The 21,118-nt window shown below is 38.0% G+C and overlaps 1 protein-coding gene across 8 annotated transcripts in view; it reads right to left on the bottom strand.

Annotated features, from left to right (window-relative positions):
* ARID1B (AT-rich interaction domain 1B) overlaps positions 1-21,118 on the bottom strand; it is a 403,429-nt gene that overhangs the window by 82,909 nt on the left and 299,402 nt on the right. For all 8 annotated transcript variants that reach the window (XM_077813245.1, XM_077813244.1, XM_077813247.1 and 5 more), the window contains one exon: positions 6,977-7,156. In XM_077813245.1, coding sequence (XP_077669371.1) covers positions 6,977-7,156 — 180 coding nt within the window. The remainder of the gene's footprint in view (positions 1-6,976; positions 7,157-21,118) is intronic.

Here is a 21,118-nt window from a genome sequence, read left to right as displayed (position 1 = left end):
TGGTACAGCCAGTGAGGTCTTCCTCTGAAATGAAGAAATAAGACATCTCTCTTCTCACCCCTCAAGATACCAGAAAGAGAAATGGATAGAATACAAGGAGTCCTCCATCCCCTTCTGTTTATATTGAAAAGAAATATATTAATCCATCATCTGACTGTATGTGTAATTAATTCATATATTCATGCCATTTTACTGTGCATAGTTCTCTTCCCTCCTCCTCCCCCCCCCACCCCAGCCACTTTTAACTGACTCATTCAGTTACAAGCTCTCTGCAGTGGAAACATATGTGACCTATGCTTTCGAAGGAAATGAAATAACATGTTACTCTTGTTTTAGAAACCCAGTATCTATGCGTGGTTGTTTTACAGAAGGATCCCCACAATGTGGTTTAGCAGAGATGAAAGTGTCCAGATTTAGCTGTACTCTAAACACCGTGCCCTGTTATTCCCTATCCTCTTCTAGTCATAGCCATTGTCAACTGACCATTTCTATTCTTGAAGAGGGCCTGTTATTGATGTCTCTTCCAGCCAAACCTCTTCAATCCAAACATATTTCCACCAAATGAGTGCTTGTTAGAGCTTTCCATAGCTCTGCTTACCTTTGAACTAGTAACACACAGCTCAGCTGTTGCTCTGGTCTTAAGACTGCTTGGTAGATAGATTTATGCAACAGGGTTGAGTGAACACATATACACACACACAGTACAACATATTTTTTATATCTATCTATCTATCTATATTACATTCACACTGTACGTAAGGTACTTTCCAATGAGGAGCAAATTCAGCCCTTACGTAAGCAGGTATTACTCCCACAGAAGTCAATGACAGTTACTGTCATTCCAGTTTATGCCAGGGTTGAATTTTGCCCTGAATTCCTAATTTTTTTCTGTCTTCAATCAACATGGGTCTATAAAATATAATTCAGCAGCACACATGGAGGAGAAGACACTGATGGCATTATTATTTTGAGACTATTTTGTATCAGAGACAGAATATTTCTAATTTTCCTTTTTTTCCCTTTGGCTTACAGAGAACGAACACCACACACAAAAACAGAGGAATCTTCTCCATAAACACATGTTGGCTCAGTTAAAATCATTCTAATCATTCATCTCCAGGGATTCAAGTCCAAGAGTATAGGGAAATGATATCCTTTCAGAAAGGAAAACATGTTTCAATGTTTTTTCCACAGGTTTTTATTTTTTTGCTAAACGTTTCCTCAATACCTCAAGTACCAGCTATTCTTCCACCTTTCCCAAACCACAAAAAAGGAAAAATAAAAGCCAAACAAAATAGAAGAGAAAAATGCAGGACTGAGAAGTGCAATCTTATTTCCATGTTTCTCTAATAGATTAGTAATTTGCTGGCAGTGGCTTTGACAGAAAACAGATGGATGCAGCATTAAACACAAAGAATGCAGCAGATGCTGGGCCAGCCCACATCAGCTGGACGTGTCAGGCAGCCAAGTCCAAGAGCCCACACTTTTCAAGTGGGTACAAGCCTGGCACAGCAGCTCTGGAATACTAGCGAGCAACCCCTCCCCTCTGCATCCAGTGGATTTTCAATTCCAGCTCACCCAAGCTAATTAGAATGGAATCCAGAAGTTTGGAGTCTCAAATGGAGGAGGAAGCAATCAAAGTTACTTGTAAAATGATAATTGGACTTAAAAAAAGGGAAGACAGACAATAAAAACACTGAAGACACTGACAACCTGCCAAAGGCTGAAACTTCTGTCCCATTCTCACCACTCTGCTCAGGCATTGCTGTGCATGAACTACAGTACGTAACTGCACTTAGGGGTCTCATACCTTGCAATTTCTAGGCAATTACAGAGGAGGGAAGTTTCAGAACTGACTGTAAGTTTCCTTGCTTTATGGGTATAGGTCAGATTCACAGTATTAAAAATAATATCCCTACAAATGTTTTTAAAATTGTCTACACTTCCATTTAACCATCAAACTGCAGTGGTGCCTTTTTTCATTGGATAAAAATAGATTTCAGGAATTTTAAGGAAAGGCCCATATTTAAATGAATGAGTTATTAACAAGGCTATGATGTTAAATCCCATTACAAGCATTTCTGATTAGGGGACGCTATCAAGTGGCGGAGGTCTCATGTTTAGGAGCCAACCCTGCAAACACTTGTTTGTAGAACTGGAGCTTTAGTTTTTACTTTAAAAAGAAATTTTAAAACATAAGATTAATAGGCACTAATGTTATATTTTAAAAATTAAATGAAGAGTGTTTATTGTTTGTCTCTTTGTATTTTAAGATTTTGAGTGGGATTTCAATAGCATTCAGTATTGGCCTAATACACTAAAGCGGTGGTGGGCAACCTGCAGCCCACCAGAGTAATCCACTGGCGGGCTGCGAGACATTTCACTGATGTTGACCGTCCGCAGGCACAGCCCCCCGCAGCTCCCAGTGGCTGCGGTTCACCATTTCCAGCCAATGGGACCAGCGGGAAGCAACATGGGTCACAGGGACGTTCTGGCTGCCACTTCCTGCAGCTTCCATTGGCTGGGAACAGCGAACCGTGGCCACTGGGAGCTGTGGGCTGCCATGCCTGCGGACAGTCAATGTAAACAAACTGTCTCGTGGCTGGCCAGCAGATTACCCTGAAGGGCTGCAGGTTGCCCACCACTGCACTAAAGTCAATGAGAGTTTTACTACTGACTTAAATGTGAGCAGAGTTAGGTAAACACTGTACACTTCAGAAAAATCCCATCCTTAATAGGCCCTGATGGGCTCTATTCTATGCTGATTCTTCTATGGCCCTAATAGCTAAGTATCTAAGAACCTTCCAGAAGAAATTAAGGGAAGTGACTAACATCCATTACGATAACAATTATTTTTTATTTGTATTCAATAGCACATAGGAGAGCTAGTGATTGACTTGGATCCCACTGTATGAGCCATTTTACAACACAGAACAAAAAGATAGCTTCCATACAGTTTAAGTGTATTTATTTCTTTGGGGTGGGCAAGAAAAATGGTGTTGAGGATTTTTTTCATATTTTTCAAAAATGTAATATATGTACCCTTTGCTATGCCTGTATATTAGCAAAAGCAAGGTTGAAGAAGTGCGCCTTGAATTTGGAGCAGAAAGTGGTGAGGTTTGTGATGGTTTTATTTCTGTGGGAATTTGTCCCTCAGACTTGGACCGGCCCGAGAGAGCTGTGTCCTATACAAATGAGCTTCACTATTGCTGTGAAAGTGCATGACAACCAAGCGAAACTGACCATAAACAACTCAGATAATTTCTACTCTATAGTTGGAGGCTAACTTCTGCAAACCCTAACTCACAGGAGTAATTTTTATTCTATTGCAGAGTAAGGACTACTCCCTTGAGAAAGGGTTTGCAGGACAGGTCCGTGACTGACAAAAAAAACGTAAATTAAGGCACCCGATCTAGCAAAGCACTTTAGCATATGCTTATCAAGTACACAAGACGTCTGATTGAATTAAATGGGACTACTAGTGATTAAAATTAAGCACGGGCTTAAGTGCTTTGCTGGACAAAGGCTAAAATGAACAAAACAGTGGAAAGTGAGTATGATTCTAGTGAATTCTTTTAGTTTTAATAATTTTATAAAATATTATTTATATTTTGACAGTTGAAAGACAAGTGGAGCAACACTGTTGTATATTCTTAATTTTAAGTATATTTGTGTGCAATGTAAAAGGTTTTGACTGTAACTTTTGAGGTTCTTATTTCCAAAGTGTTATAATGCTGTAAAGTGCACCCTTTCAATGTTAATTTATTGTTTGTTTGATCTTTGTATATGTACATTTGGTGACTGAAAGAAATATTTAACAAAGCTATAATTTAAAAAAAAGTGATTTTTTGACTTTCTGAGCCAGAATGAGCTTTTATACAGATCTCTTTCCCAATATTCATAATGTATCAAAGGTTAGCAAGTAAGTGTTAAGAGAGGAAAGTACAAGTTATGTTTATTAAAAAATGAAGAGGTGTCTATTAAAAGATAAAACTTAAGCATTCAAACTAAAAATATATTGGATAAGGCCCAAGACACATTATGATTAGTGATTGTGAATATTTAATATAATTATAACATTCATGCCAATGTTTCATAAGTCGTCAAACAACATGGTGACAAATTTCAAGTTCTCTTCTCCCTTTGTCACCCACACAACACAGAGTCTGCAGTGTACTAATTTTACAACTGCCGGAGGACAGGATCACCAGTCCCCTCTAGGCTCTAACAGAGAGACACCCTTTACATCCATCACACTATTCACGAAGCCCTTTTGAAACTACTTGTTAATGCTCATTCCCCTACTGCCCTCAAGTTCACATTTTAATAGCCATTTCTTCTGACCATGATCCATAAAATCATTACATAGGCACTTTCATCTACAAAGAGAGGCGAAAAAACTGCTGAACTCAAGAGAAAAATAAAGTAATCTCTGGCATGTTACTTAAATGCATTGATTTAGTATAAAAACCTTTCCATTCAATCAGTGTGGATTCATTCAGCTAATGTTTTACTGCACTGACACCAGCTATTTCCATGATCTGGAATCTCAACAGTACCAATGTGGCTGGAAGTAATGACGGTACATAATAAATCCACTGGATTTTTACCACTTAAGCTAACTGCTCGCTGTTCAGATAATAGAAGCACTCCTACAACATTTTACAACTACAAAATGCTTTACAAACAAAAGGAAGGCACCAGTAAATTGGACTTAACTAATTAATCTTCACACATCCCTATGAAGTATTATTATCCCCATTTTACAGTTAAGGAAACTGAAGCAGAGAAATTAATTGACTTGCCCAAGTTGAAAGAGGGAATCAGCAGCACAGTCAGAATTAGAATTCAGCAGTTCTTGCTCCTAGTCTTTTGTTCAGACCACTAGAACAAATGTATCATAGGGATTAATGAGAAGGGGATTTTCTGTGGAGTGAGAAGAGCCAACAAAACAAAACAAGGAGAGGGATTAATTCTGATAGAACTCAGAATACTAAAATCATCCTCCTTGTTAGAACTCACTTCCAACAGCATTCTGATGAGCCCTCTACAGAATTTCCTGGATCAAGATACAGACCTTTTTCAATAAAATAGCTGTTTTCAGTAAACAAGCAATGGGAAGAACTTGCTGAAACAGACAAGCTTTTTGATCCAATTTGAAAGGAAATACTGTCCCTGTATATTCAGTGGTTTTGCTGGAAATTCATTAAATCTCTAAACAGATGCATACTTTAAAGGTTATCCATTAAAGACGAAGCAACAGACTAGTTCAAGGTTGTGTGCATTAAATGTTCAGGGGTAGAATTTGTTTCTTCTTTTTTTTTTTAAATCCCTCAACAGTTCTGTCAAACAAGCAAAATAAAAGGACCTATCTCTCTCTCTCTCTCTATTTGAAGGGTTAGTTAAAATTCACAAACCGTATACATTAGAGCTCAATATTACATTCCCACAGTAACTACTGTATTATGATGCTCATGAATAGACTTTAACCCTCACAGTTACTACAAAATTTCAAACTGGCCTCGGGGCTCCATATATCAAGGGAAGTCCTGTTTTGGGACCAGTTTTGTGATGCTTGTTCACTGAGTTGGTAGAACTCAAGCACATCCTAGGGATGACAAGCCTGGCCTCCAGAAGAATGGGCCAGGCAGCATTACAGATCCAATATTCCATGCGTATTTTATGGTGACACATTTACAGGCAGATAGTGGTGTTAATCTAGAAGAAGCTACTCCCTTGGCCAGAAAACCAAACCGGTGAAGACAACAATCTACTTAGACAGAGTAAATTAATAAAATGATAAAGAATAATTAATAACAGCTTCATCTACATACACATACATTGCTGAAATGCTGTCATCTCTTGGCTAATGGGGGCTAGCTAAGTGGTGTACAATGAGATACCCAACACTGGTGAGTAGGCAAATTTTGGACGAGGACAAACATTTGGCCAGCTTTTGTTCTGACCCAGGACAAACTCTTGCTCTTACAAGCATAATATGAAATCTTAAATTTCCATTCAAAGGAGACAGGAAAGTAACAAATCAAAAACAGGAAGAGATATGGACAATTAGGAAGTAATTAAGACCATTATCAATACTGTAGCTGATGACAAAAAGCAATTAAGGAAATACTGGGAAAATGTGAACGTACACAGATCAGCAGGTCTCAGTGATTTGTATCCTAGAGTGGTAAGTGAACCAGCTAACTAATTTACTAAACCACTAATAACCATTTTTGAAAAATCATGGAGCAGCCATGACAGTCGCAGATAGATTTTGTTTGAAATTGTGTATTAATTCAAACCTGAAACTCTAAACAGAGTTGGAAGGGTGTAAACCACACAGATTTAACCCACTAAAATGTTTGCTCAAGCCAAAGTGAAGTGAAACCCTAGGTTTTGCATAGATTTAATTAGCAATAGTGTCAATTATTAGTCTAAATGGAAAATAAAAATACATGGCTATTAGTGCTTCTACCTTTCTAGGAAATAACTGGTAACGTTTCAACTCAAGCAGACTTAACCCTACTTTAAAATTTACAAAGCATCTAACATTGTGTCTTGGCCTGTCTTGGATTATTTTATTTTTATATATATGTCCAGTTTTATCTTCAGTCACCAAGTCAGATGTGGCAACACTGGAAAACAACTCCATGTATGTTCCCAAATTATTTTTTCATGTCAAATAATCTCTTTCCTCGTCCTTGGCCTCAGTATAATAACGCAAAACAAAAAGTTTTAACTCAAGTGCCACAAGCTAGTGAATTTTACGGAGAAATTAGAGAATACAAAGACTGCTAATAACATTTTGAATATGATGTTAGCTAAAGTTGTTTTTGCAATTATTTTAAAACAAAAGGTGCACCATTGAGTCCTTTTAAAAAAAGGCATTCTTTGAATAACAGTTTTCCACAAAATTATCAGTTTTTTACCTTACAGATTAACAGCATGTATCATGGTTTGCTTGTTGTATTACCTTGTGGTCCATACTGGCTCATCTGAGGCCCATAAGTACCACTTGAATTACTCTGCTGGAAACTACCAATCCCAGGATGCATTTGGCCTCCAGGTGAAGGATGTGGTGACATGGAAGGCCCTGTTTGTTGAGGTCCATATTGGGATATTTGTGGGTTCCTTTGTATGCCTGCCATAAAACCTAAAGAGAAATAAATAGCAAAACAAAAATGTAAATACAGAACTTTCACTTTAATATTTCTGAAGACATTTATATTTTCTCTTTAAGGGATCCCCTTCCTTATGAAGAAACTTTTTAAATAATTTTCAAAGTAAAGATTCCCAGACAACAGAAAGCTGTAATTCCTCACATCAGAAAACAAACAGAACCAGAGACAATAAGTCAAAATCTCTGCTGGCATAACTCCATTGCAGTCCGCAAAGAAGTTGACTCAAAATCCAAGGTCAAGAGATGGGGTTCACAAATTTTTATTTTCCAAAGAAGGGCAGTGGAGTCCTACTTATTTTATTTTAATTAAATTGAAAGACAATTTAAAAAACGGAAAGTCTCCAGAAACAGAATTAGCAGCAATTCTGTTCACTGTAATAAAAATAGCTAAATTCACCAGGGGAGGGGAGGTGGGAGGATCATTGTGTAGGAGCTTTAGCATCTGACTGTTTGCTACCAGAACACAGTGCTTTTTTGTCCAGTAATGCGGCATTTCCATCAATACTTCTATTACCTGTGCCACTTATAAGAGCTCCAAACATCACTGAAAAGAGGAGCAGGATGTAGCAGTCATAAATAAAGTATACCTAAAGGTCCCCATCCATTTTCCAGATCCTTATTCCACCAATTTAGAGGCATCTATATTGTCATCAACACATCTGAACTCCATACTTTTTTATTTTCCCTCCATAAATGAAAAGTATTAATGAATCACATTTTTTATATATAGTTCAATTTACAATCAGCAGTCTAATAAAATTAATTAAAAATCAACAGCCCTATAAAGTCATAGTAGTAACCCCACAAAATGGGAGGGAAGAGAAGGGATTCCATGAAACTTTTATTTTTCCAATAATTAAAAAGAAAAGAAAAAAGAAAAGAAAAGAAAAGAAAAGAAAAATCTTACAAAATGCAGCCCACCAAATGTTTGTACACAATTACTAGTTTTGCGGGTTTTTTTCTCTGAGAGTCTTCAGTTCTGCTTTTAACTCTGATGATGATTTGCTGAGGAGACAGCAAGTCATTCTCTGTTTTCTTGAGGAAAGGTAATTTCTTACCTGTCCTGTTTGCTTGTTAAGATCTGTCTTTACATTTGCCTGAAAAAAGCCCCCTCAACTCAACATTATAGAGAAAGTTTTGAGTAACAGAGTTTTTTCACTACTCTTCAAGCACAAATAGAATTACATATAGTGAGGCAAAAGCATGTTAAGCCTTGAAGTTGTATTTGAATAAAGGTTACTGTTCAAATACAAAATGTTAGGCAGCAAGAATATGAAGATATTCAAATAAAAAATGAAAGATCTTTTGTTATTTTTTCTCAAGTACTGCAGACACTTTTGACTCAATATTCAGTGGGATTAGACAGTTTAAAATGGCAATTTTACTACAGTGGAGAGATAGCATTTTCAGATTCTACAGCACAGTATAAAATGCTGGATCTGGCTTGCTGGATGTGTTGATGCTGCCATATTCAGATTCTGCAGAATGTAAGTGTTCATGAAAAAAAAAAAAAAAGAGTAAGTTTCTGTCCTTCATGATTGCAAACAAAACCTTCCAAAATGCAGAGTACAAACTCATGTAGTGTTGTCTTCTGGGACTGGAGAGATCAGACACAAAAGCTCTGAAAGGTGTCTGTTTCTCCTTCTCTCCATTAATCTAATTGGGGGAAGGGGGTTAACGCTAAAGCCTACTGACACCTTAAACGTCAGATTTAAAGAGATAAGAATATTATGCCATTGCTTGTATTAGTTGTGGAATGGAGGAGGGTAAAAATGAAGCCCATAGATGAGTATTGGGAAACTGGAAGTTGCTGCAGGGAAGGAAATTCAGAAGGAAGAAAGAAGGAGAGATACAAAGATAAGGAAGTGGGAGAGAAACAGAGAAAGGAGTTTGGTGAAAAGAAGTGGCAAAAAAAGGGGCAGTGGCCCTAACTGTAAGCATATTTTCCCCACTCAGTGATACTGAGTGTGACAAAGTATTGAACATTTAATAAATTATTATTGTAGTGTGAGGAATTGGGTAGTATACCTTTAAATAGTTTGTGAGCCCAGAGTCTAGAGGAAGCAAACAGTATGCACTGTTGCGTGGCAAGACAAATCATGGTAGTCAAGGTCAAAAGAGATGCCTTGAAGACAGGGTAATACCGATTGGGAACTTCCGTACTTCCAGACTGGGAGAATTTATGTGGGTTTTGTATTCAGCTCTGTTTTGAGACAGACTCCTACACTGTAAAATAGTTTACTTTACTACGCAGACAAAACTTATTACAAAAAATCTGCGGCCAGAGGACATCACTGTAACTAATTTAAATCCTAACATAATAGTTGGCATGAAATAAATGTTAATATTTCCAACAGACACCACCTGTATCACACTCCTGGGATCCATTTCAATGAAACATTCTGTACTAGCTGCACTATAAGTCTTTTATTATAAAGATAGTAAACCCACTTCTATATCCAGTAAGCACATAAAGTACACAGCCTTCCTATTCACAATGGACCTTTTAATCTATATGACATGGTTAACTTTCCAAATGTTGCACTGGCTAAAAAGATTCCTCAGCCAGCCTATTATCACTCCTAATACCTTCTTGACCATCCTGGCTATAGTGGACAAACTAAAAGGCAATGATTTGTATTGGTAGTGATGGTTTGCACAGGTGGACAGGGCCTGATGGGTATGTGCAGATACATTTCTTCCACCTCCACTGACATTGGAAGGTCTCCTGAAGAGACTGCAACAACAATGGAAGGAAGAGTCTCCATCCCAAATGACCTCTTGTTCAGCTTCTAGAGCTTTTGGTTGAACTGGACAGCTCCTGCATCTTTGTCTGACCACAAAGCAAAGGGAGTGGAATCCTCATCAGCTTTTGAACTGAGGGACTGGTTCTACTGCCCCGGCTTTCAGAAGATGTGAGATTCCTCTCAGGATGGTTTGGTGTTTCTTGTTATCTTTTGAGATTGGAGAGGGGAGGAAGGTACGATGTGATGGAACCTGGAGATGCAGAGAGAACATCTGTGCTACATTATCTTTTGTTCCCAACTGTCTGAGACCAGTTAAAATCATGTCCTTAGAAATGGGATATCCTGCCCCCTAAGGCCTATTTCTGGAGAGAAATAGGTTGTGTTTCAGTACCACTGTTGATGTGAACTGGAAGGAGGGATTGGATTGGGTCCTGATCTGGATTTCCCTGAGACAGGCCATTCTCCCATGGGTCCATGGAGAAGTCCAAGCTTGTTTCCAAATATCTGCAGGAAGCCCAAATATCTTAGAAAGGAAACTGGTTCATGATCAAAAAATTAAAGTTCTCACATCAAAAAGAGAAAACTGCATCAATTTTAGGAATCTTATCAAGAGGGCAGGGAACAGCTGGCATTCATTCATTTTTCCTTACTTGCACATTTTCCCACAAGTGTTCATTTTATAATCAGAACAAAAAAGAAATACATTTTCTTTCTAACAATTAGATTTAAGATAAAGTTTTTTTGATTTTTTTTAAAAGAAGAGAAGTAGGATTATGTTAGGGTTACATTTGAGTGGGAATGGGGTGGTCAAATAACTAGATTGCATCAGATGTGTCAGTTTGTGTGACAAGTTTGCTTCTTCCAGGAAACTGCTGTAAAACAGCAGTATGCTTAGCCTTAAAAAATCATCATGGAAATGCACTCATCAACAAACAAAATCTATTTATGGTAATGGAGGAACAAACTATATTTTACTAGCCATCAAAATAAGAAATTATTTGCCACAGGAAAATATGCAAATGAGATTTGGTAAGGGTGAGCTATTTAAAGAGTAGCTGAATAAAGTGTATGCTGTTGTATTTTTAAGATGTATAGAATGTTTTTATTTACATATTTCTTTTTAAAAAATAAACTTTTTATTAAGTACACAATTCATAAAGGCGTTAAAGTTGCCTTTGCATTTTGCAGGAAACAAGTGAAATTGTAGCAGACTACCTATTAATAGCTATACAATTAACTTAAGATAAAATACATGTCTACATTCAAATAAAACATACATGTAAAGTTTTAAATGACTAGGTACAAATTGATCTCTTTTTAGTAAAATGCAAAAATAAAACACACAGTCTTTGTTACTGACAATGAAAAATTGTCTTTTCCTTCAGAAAGGGCCAAAAAAAGTAAATGGCATTTTTACAGTATCCTACACATCACTGATACTTATTTGTGTCTGAAACGTTTATCAGACGTTTACCAGAGATTTAAAATTTTATTTTTTCTCTTCATATGTATGTACATATATATGTATAACATGCTACTAGATGCTTCATGAACTAATGCACTCAGACTCACTTAGGCCATGTCTAGGCTACAGGCATTACAGCAGCACAGTTATGGTACTGTAGTGCCATAGTGTAGATGCTTCCTACAGTGAGAGAAGGGTTTTTTCCTTTGTTGTAATCCATCTCTCTGAACGGTGGTAGCTAGGTCGATGACATTTTTTTCCATTGACATAGCCATGCCTGCACTGGGGGTTACGTTGGAATATCTATGGTGCTCAGGGGTGTGAATTTTTCACTTTCCCTGAAAGATATAGCTATGCTGACCTAACTTTTAAATGTAGACCAAGCCTAATTCATATTTGTACAATGCCCACCATCACTATATATTTACTGAATATGGTTATATTCCAGGGCTATCTATCAAGCACTAATCAATTTCTGAACTGCAGTCCTAGTACGTAGTGGGCTCTCCTTTAAAATCTGAGAGGGATTCTTTCAATGTTTCATATTTCTGGTTTGGACTCTGGAGAGCTTCCTTCCAGGACATGACACTCAGGGCATGTCTACACTGCAAACATAAGTCAACTTACAGCCCCTGCCCCCTCTCCTGGGCTCTTGGCTCCCTGGTCCCCACCAGGAGCACGGCAGCTGCCCATCGGAGAGCTCTGTGTGTGGAGCCTGGGCAGCTGTCTGGCTCTGAGCAGGGAGCTGGGAGCCTGGGCGGAAGACCCGCTCAGAAAGGGCAGCTGGGAGGCAGCTGGGCTGGAGCTGGACCTCCCTTCCTGCCCCAGAGTGACAACCCAAGCCACGTAAAAGACCATAGTTAGAATCACATTTTGCACACGACTTTGTTTATTTTTCTTACTTGCCCAGGAGCAGAGGTTTTTATTCGAAGTTAAAAGTAGGGGGCAGGGTGTATGTTGAATGCGGTTCAAAGGAGCTGCTTTCTTAAGGGAGAGAGGAGGCACAAAATCCATTTTTGTATTTGATTGAATAAACGATTAATAGAACACTAAATACAAACATTTGAGAAGTGGTACCCTCCTTTCAACTGAAGGGTAGCAACATTATAAAATCAATTAGCAACAGAATCAAAAGAACAATGGTGAAGCCTGGGTACTCAGTTAATGGCCCCTAAAAAAACCGTCTTTTTCCACTTCATGAACTATCAATTCCTGGATTCTAAAAAATGCTGAAGGATCTCAAAATTCTATGGGGGAAAAAATACTCAGGGTTGATGTAAGCTCTGACTCATCATTCATTCTACAATAAATTCTAAAGCTTTTTGGGAAAAAAATATTTTATTTCTGCCATACCAGCTATGCAGAAATCAAATTTCTACATTCAGCTGTTTCATTAGCTAGCATGAACCTCAACTTCTTCTACAAGTGCATCAGGATGCTACTAAAAACATTCAAGGTTCTTTGGGCCACAATTAACACACAACATGTGTTCTCTTTGGCACCTTGACAATTTATTTTCATCTTGACATCTGCTATTATTTGCAGACTAATTGCCTTGTTTCTTTGCACCAGTTCAACAAAAGATGTTTCTTTGCATGTGTGAAATAATAGTCACACAACGCACCACCTTAGCAAAATCATCTCCAACTGCAGAGACAGTGAGAGTGATTGCTCCTCTTCACAAAGAGGCCAAGTTTCTATTTGGGGGGAGGTGAGGATATTGGATCTGTTGCATTTATTTGTTTTTTTAAAATTCCTATTATTCTTTAATATCTTACAATATCTTAATTGTTTATTTTTGAGCCAGTTTCTCTTGACAATGCCAGTAGCTTTGGGTAAGATGGAAACTAATGACCTAGCTAAGGCTTTAACCCAGACCCCCTAGTGTTCTACCAGCTGTGCTATTAGGTTAACTGGCTGACTCTCTCCCAGTTCTTTCTCTGATATTACAAAACCCTGTCTAGGTATGGCATGCAATAATATTTAAATTTCTTCACACCCCCAGCCCTGCTCAGCTACTGCCTAGCCTTGAAATTCATATAATCTATCACTGATAAACTGGAATCAGGGGAAGGATCAGACAGATTACCCAGATGGTAGCTTGGGAAGAAAAATCCAACTATTCCTTATACAACTCTTGCCTAATGCTCTCTGGTGTAAAGTTTAAGTGCAGCACTGTGGGTAGATTGTGGAGTCCTCAACACACTGACAGAGGCAAAGACTGCTGTTCATGTGGCCCTTAATACACTATCTCACATGCAAACAATGTATTATCGCAGCACACATGGTACATGATGCCTTTTGCCATGGAAACTGGGACAACAGTAAACTGCAGTTAGAAAAAACAGATCCACAATAATTTCACTTGTTAGCATGGTTTGCAAAAAATGAATCTGAGCATCAGTGTGAAAACTCCAAGGAGTCTGTCTGCTTTATACAGCTGACATTTGTCTGTTTCCCCCGTAACACGCATACTTATGAAAATGAAAGATGAAAGAGTGGAAGGAAGGGCATTTTTCAGTGTGTTAATCTGTAGCATCTGCAGGCTTTATGGTCAGAACTTCAGGTCTGAAAAATTTAGTGTCCTGGAGACTCAGGTTCAAATCTCCACTGGATTGCTCAGCGCTTCCTTCTTATGAGGTAAATATACTGAATTCCATGAAGTATGCAAGGTTTTGAGCACAAGACCATAAATATATATAGTGTGTCCTGTCTGTCTTACATGGACATAAAATGTTATGTGACATTTTTCATAAATGAAAAATTAGCCTATTGTCTTTGGCCCCAAAATGTCCCTGTCCTCACACTGTTGTACCACATGCTGTGGTCTGTTGATTTTTGCCTTCCCCATTTCTGGCAGCAGCTCCTCAGTGATAAATGTATATATTGTAGTTTGCAAAGCCATTTGGGATCCTTTAGAATGAAAAGACCTAAATAAATATAAGCTATTGTTAAATATATTATTTAGATCTTAGATATTTTATGTACTGACTTAAAAAGAAATAAGGAAGTTCAGATTAGCCATTCAATATTTTTAGGGAGGCCTCATATAAAGGTTAATTAAGGTAATGTAAATACCAAATCTCTCTGAAATTATAATGCTGCTCAGTAGGCAGACCAGAGGCAACTCAGATGTTAAAAGCCATGATCGGAAGCTGTCCCAAGGATAGCGATCAGATTCAGTAACTTTACAGTAAGCCTGGTGACAGGAACAACGACTGTCACTTCGTCAAGTTCTTCATCAGTGACTGGTTGTGGCTTATTTCACTCCCAGACCCCAGAGGCACAGAATTCAGAGGCTGTCTAATGAAGTCAGTGGTAACTTTTCTGTAGAGAAGCCTCAGTGTTAGCAACTGTATAAACTCTCTTAGACTAATTCAATTCCCCTCCCCTAACCTCAAAAAAAGAATTCCCAATTTAATTTAAAAGATATAATAAAGATTCATTCTCAAGTATAACTATATTTAACATCTGCAAGAAAAGAGCAATGACCAACTGGTAGTGTACAAAATTTATCTGGAGATTTGGTTCCAGGTCTTGATTGTACCGGTCTCATTATTTACTCTGAACCCCACTTCTGTGGTTGTGCAGTTTATGAAAGTGGCCTATTATCTCTCCTAAAACACACCCCAGGCCCTTTCGATTCTTCTTGAAAAAAGGCAATACTGTTGTATATTTAGCATCATGCCACAACTGATCAGTTCACTCCGAAGCTGAAGCTGGCTGGTGAAGGGAATATGTCTGATACCCAAATCCGATCTGAAGCCCATATCCATCAATTGCTGAAACTGGCATTTGGATTCTTTAAGAATTAACTTGGTTTGGCATCATGCATCACTTTAAATACTGTAAAACAAATAAAGCAACAGTCTCCCTTCAACATTTGCTATGCAACAGGCGAAAGGTCATTCAGACTCTAATGACCCAAAGCAGAGGACAAAGCAGAGAGACTTTGCAACCCAGCTCCCCTGATTATTCATATGACTTGCATCATTCCAGAAAAAAAATGCAATGGTAAAACAACCAGACATACTGATGATGACCTTTCTTCCCTTAAAAGTTGTGTGTGAAATGAGGACTCACGAAAATGAGAGATGAACAGTGATGCCCAGAGTCATACAGAGAGCCAAATTCTTCCCTAGTGCAAGTCGGCAAAACCCATGTTCACTTCGATGGGAGGTACACCTGAGCTGAATTTGGTCCTCAAGAGAACAAGATGCAGCACAAGCTTCCCCAATACAATTCTGCCAACTATTTGATCACTTTTATATGTGCTTGTGTCGCCACTTTGGAAGAAGGGGGAGGAGGAAGAGCACTGAGACTGTTCAGTAATGCCATTCAAGTTGAGAAAAACTGTTTTTATGGGACAGCCTTATAACGAATAACTGCTTCTAAAAATCTGTAATGGCTTCAGCTAAAGTCTGCTCTGTGTCTCACATGAAACACTTCACTGGTTGTCCAGAACACAATTCACCCAGTAGTAGGTTGCTGGGCATGTAGATTTTTTCCACGTTGGCATGCTGTTCATGCATGTCAGCTTGAGCTAGCTCTGCTGCACTCACCCACTTGGAGAAAGGGGTGAAAGCAGAAGACACCCAAACATACCTGTGGCTTTGCACTCTGGTGCACAGCTTGAGCGCCTTCCCTTTTAAGAACCTGAAACACTTCAGCCTACCTCAAGTAAACTTATTACCAAGTCTGATTTAACCTTAAGTGGTGTCATCGTTAACATGGCAAGCAGAAGAATTTTAATGACAGGAATCATTTCATTCTCTGGCTCCTCTGTGCTCTGAGTAGATCCCAAATCCCCAAATGAGAGCAAAAATGTAAGGAGGAGGGGGGAGCTTTTTAAGATCTGAAAGCAAACTACTGTATCTTTTTTGTTGCAATCAGAGTTCTTTGATCTATTCTTTCTTTCTTTCTTTCTTTTTTTAAGATGAGGAATAGATTTCAGGGAGAAGTCTCTATCATCAAATGTCAGTATTAAACCAAACTGGAATCTATGCCATCTGAACAAGGAAAAATGTTTATATTTTATTATAAGAAATTAAATAATGGTGAAGTTTGTGTAGCGACAGTGTATATATGAGGAAAGAAAATAACTTGAAAGGGGATAACAAAAACTTCATGAAATCTAATGAGTAAATTTGCAGTTTATAGTTACAGAAATTCAGCTTGCTGTTTCATTTTTTGTAGGGAAGCACAAAGAAAACATCAAAGTGCCTGATCACATCCCATCTGTTACTACCTCTTTCTGTATAACATCTCTGCTGCCAAAAAGCCATTTAAATTTACTACATTGTAGCTACTGATAAATATCACTTCTGTGAAGATCTAATACTAAATAAGGACTAGATTTGGAGATAATGCTTACACGCAGCTGTGTCAAACCGATCCAGATTTTACTCAGTGAAACACCTGGATCCTATTTGTTACCCACTTTTCTCCTTTGTGATATGAGTTTAAGAAAAATACACTATAGTACCATCCGCCACCCACCACAAGCGGGAGCAGGTAAACAATGTAAAGAAATAAAGCTAGAAGTGGGAAGGATGACAAGAAAGATATTGGGAGGAGGAGGAGAGAAGAGGATGGTTACTGTTCAACAATTTCGGAAGCTCTCACTCTGGACAACTTCCATGCAGATCTGACAGGCACACAATGGTGCCATGAAACTGCCTCCAGCAAAGGAATACATTTTCCAGAACATCACAGCAACTGCATTGGCATCAATTCTGCTTGCAATCCATGTCCAAACAAAAAAGTTCTCAGTGGTCCTATTTCAGCATATCTTAAGGACTAATTAAATCCTCATTATGATCTTCTAATTATTCCAGTACTCTGGGATTTCACTGAGCAAGTCCCTGATGGTGCATTAGATGAAAAGGGTTAAATAACCTGTGTTGATTCTGAGACTCCAGATCTATTTCAAGACCTTTAGCATATCATCAGCATTATCATGAATATTTAACTATACACCGCTGTGAAAATTATAAGGGGAAAACAATTAAAGATTTTTTATAAATTAATTCTGACCCATATTCATTTGCCCTAATAAATAAGGCTTCTTTAAGTATCCCCATTATGACAGCATATGCTAAAGTAGGAGTATGTGGTCATTTACTGTTTCCATTAAATTCAGTGGTTCTGAGAAGTTCCCAATTTACTATTTTAATATAAATAAGACTGAAACTTGGCATGCAATTTTTGAACCCAGATAAGCATTTAAAAATATAATTTACTTAAATAGGAGAAGATGAGTTTTGTGGGCTTTTTTAGGATACAGGAAAGAACTTTTCATTTGTTCCGACGTAAAAAAAGTCAAATTTCGACCTTATTGTAAAATATACTTTTGTATTTGTAAAACAAATGAATAAAATGATCAGGCTACTATAATAAGGGAAGGAGTATAATCTAGTGTTTAGGTCAGGGAATAATTAGGACTTTTAGATTCTATTCCCAGTTCTGCCATTAATTCATGTTGTGACCTTGAACATGTCACCAAGAAACAGATTGTTGGAGGTACTTAGATGCCTAGCTAACTTCCATTGATTTCAAAGGGCATTAGGAGCATAAATAACTTTAAAAATCTATCCCTTAGGCCATATTTTCAAGAAAGCGTCTGTTAATTTTGGATATGTCAGTTTTTGTGTATCCAATCCGAGACACCTAAGGCGTGATTTTCATAGGTGCTGCACATCCACAATACCTACTGACTTCTACTGAAATACTGGATGCTCAGTACCTTTCAAAGTAAAGCACCTAAAAATTGAGGACCCCAGAATTAGTGGATACTTCTGAAAATTTCAACTTTAACTTCCAAGTACCTCAATTTACCTGTTTATAAAAGCAGGTTCAATATTACCTACTTCACCACCATATGGAGGCATTGTGAGGCTTAAGTAATTAATGTTTGTAAAATACTTTGAATTCATTGTATGGAAGCAGAGAAAATGACACCAGTGTACAATCTGGAGTAACCACTAAAATCAGTGATATGACTGAGGACTGAAATGCCCCATCAAGCTAAAAAATATATATATATATATAAAAAAATAAAATAAACTTTGCTTCAAAAAGATATGAAGCAACCACTTTTGTGTAATTTCTTGTGACACCATTTATATAAAACAACTTATTTTGATAAAATCCATAGAGGTTCCATTGACTGTGTATCAAATCTAAATAACCGAAAGACACAAAATATGAATGGAAGTGAGCAGCATGAACCAAATGTTTCCACTGATACTGTACCAGGCCAAACCAATTATGGACCAGATATGATATGAAAGATGTTCAAAATCATTTCCAAAAATAGATAACTTTTTACATTACTGCTAAAAAAAGTAAGAAATAAACAACATCAAAAGTAATTTGAAGGTCTTGGCAAATTGAAAACCCATAGAAATTCCTACTACTGTGCACATGAACAGAGATTACACACACACACGGTACATAGAAAAAAACCTGGTTCCTTGATACTGCACTTCTACAGTATGGGATGCACAGCCTTAGGCTGGAAAACATGAACAATCCCAGCTGGGTGCTGAGTAACCACGGAAAGAAGGATAAAATACTATCAAACACTTTCAAAATAAAATAGCTAACTGTAAACAGAATGGTTCAGTGTGGGGCTTTAGGATTCAGAAGTGCTGTAGCTCAAATCTGACTCTGTCAATCAAGCTGCAGTGTATCTGACTAATAATATTTTTTTCAAGTGTTGAGCGTATGGGATTTCATTCAATAAGCCATTAGAAGCCTTTTGTTCATTCAATCATTTATCTAAACAAGGAAAGAAAAGTGATGTGATGTGCTAGAAGGAACAAAAACACCTTACCCTAAATTGGAGGGTCACTCGGTGTTTTTTGCTGGAAATCATTCATATCAGTGAGCCAAGTGTTTAAATTACTGTAACAGATGCCTGTGGATCAGGTGTCTTCAGCGGCAACGATTTTCTGCTCAGTTTTTAATCAGTAATTGACAAGCACCTTCCCTTTGAGCCCCACCTTTCCCCCTCCTTTCCCTCTCCAAGTCAGTGGAAATCAGTTCAAGCAAGCAAAGGAATCAACTAATGTAACAGCCTTTTTAAAAGGTGAAGTTTTCCATTTCAAAGGAGCCTCTAATCAATGATAGGGCACAAAAGGGAATGTACGCATGTTTATGTGTGTACTGCATAGCCTTTACAGAAGCTTTGGGGATCATGTTTTGCAAAATCAATATAACCTAGCTGGTTAAAAATTTCATATCTGCCGCATGACACAAACGGACATTTTATACAAGCTGGGTCACATGGATTGTGTGTAGCATGCTAGAAGCATCAATTTATAATCAAACAGAAACAAAGCATTTTGCACATAACACAATGCAAAAGTTATTAAAATACAAATCCCAAAATTACATCTTAAAATATGTTCTTTTAAAATATACCACTAGGTTCAGCTTCCATCTGTGAAGAGCCTTTTGTGTGACAGCAGTAGGAAGAAACCTAGGTCAACTCAACCTTGTTTATACATTCTGGTTTCCCCACTGATGTTTCCCAGTTTGGCTTTTTAATTTTGGCAGCTGTCTTCTCCCTTGTTTCAATTTTGAACCACCCCACGCCACCCCTCCCCGGAAACTTCAACCACAGAGTATCACCTAATTCTCCTCTAGAAAGGTGATCAAGAGATTGACCCACATAACAAAGTTAGAGCATTCCACTCACCCTTAGCATCATTAACCCATACTCTGAAGCCTAACAGTATATCATAAGATCGGCCATACTGGGTCAGACCAAAAGTCCATCTAGCCCAGTGTCCTGTCTTCTGACAGTGGCCAATGCCAGGTGCTCGAGAGGAAATGAACAGAACAGGTAATCATGCCCATTCCCAGCTTCTGGCAAACAGAATGTATTCACACTGCAAAGATACATTTTCTTGGGCAGTGCCACATGCTATGCTGAGACACAATCATCCAAGAAACGCACATATCATTTGAGATGCTTGGGCCTCTGAAGCCCCTCCCTGATGCAATCCCACTATTTTATGACAATCCATCAGATGCAATATACTGCATTAGTACTGGCTAGTGAAACTGTTCTTTCTCCACCATATGGATCACTCTCAACAATTTTTATGGTGGAACTGAGGCCCTTTGCTAGCAATGGATTGTCTTTAAAGGTGACCTGTAAAGCAAACACGACAACTGAGTTAAGCCCAGAATTATATAGTAAATGTTCTCTGCTAATCAGCACCCCAGGAAGGAGGCTCACTTCAATACAGAAAAACTTTTCAACTAACCCTTTCCTCCTCTGTCTGAAATCCAATTAGTACTTCCTGGACGAGATCCCAGAATGCATCATTCTGTCCTCACTTATACCATGGGTTGCACTAGCTGCAAACAGACTTCTAGAAGTATTTGCAGATTTGGGATATCTTCAGTATCAAGACTATTGTAGTGGTGGCATTTAACACAATTCTGTGGTTATCTCAGTTGGCAAGTTGGTTTTATAAAATTGTTGCTAGCACATTTCAACCATAGTGTGGACAGCACCTCTGGTTCCATAGTTATTTTGTTATAATCACTTCATGAAACTGTGATATACTATTATCCTGGGGTGGCGGGGTTATAATACAGTTGTAATGAGAAAAAACCCCGTCCACATTGGTGAGTGAACCTGTGCTAGCCAGCAACAGCCCTGCTTGAATGGGATTGTTGCTAGCCAACTTTCCACTACATTGTGAA

Source organism: Eretmochelys imbricata, chromosome 3, assembly GCF_965152235.1.
Source record: "Eretmochelys imbricata isolate rEreImb1 chromosome 3, rEreImb1.hap1, whole genome shotgun sequence".
NCBI classification, from domain to species: domain Eukaryota; kingdom Metazoa; phylum Chordata; order Testudines; family Cheloniidae; genus Eretmochelys; species Eretmochelys imbricata.
Note: the sequence above shows the minus strand (reverse complement) of the source record. Positions and strands in the feature narration are given on the sequence as shown.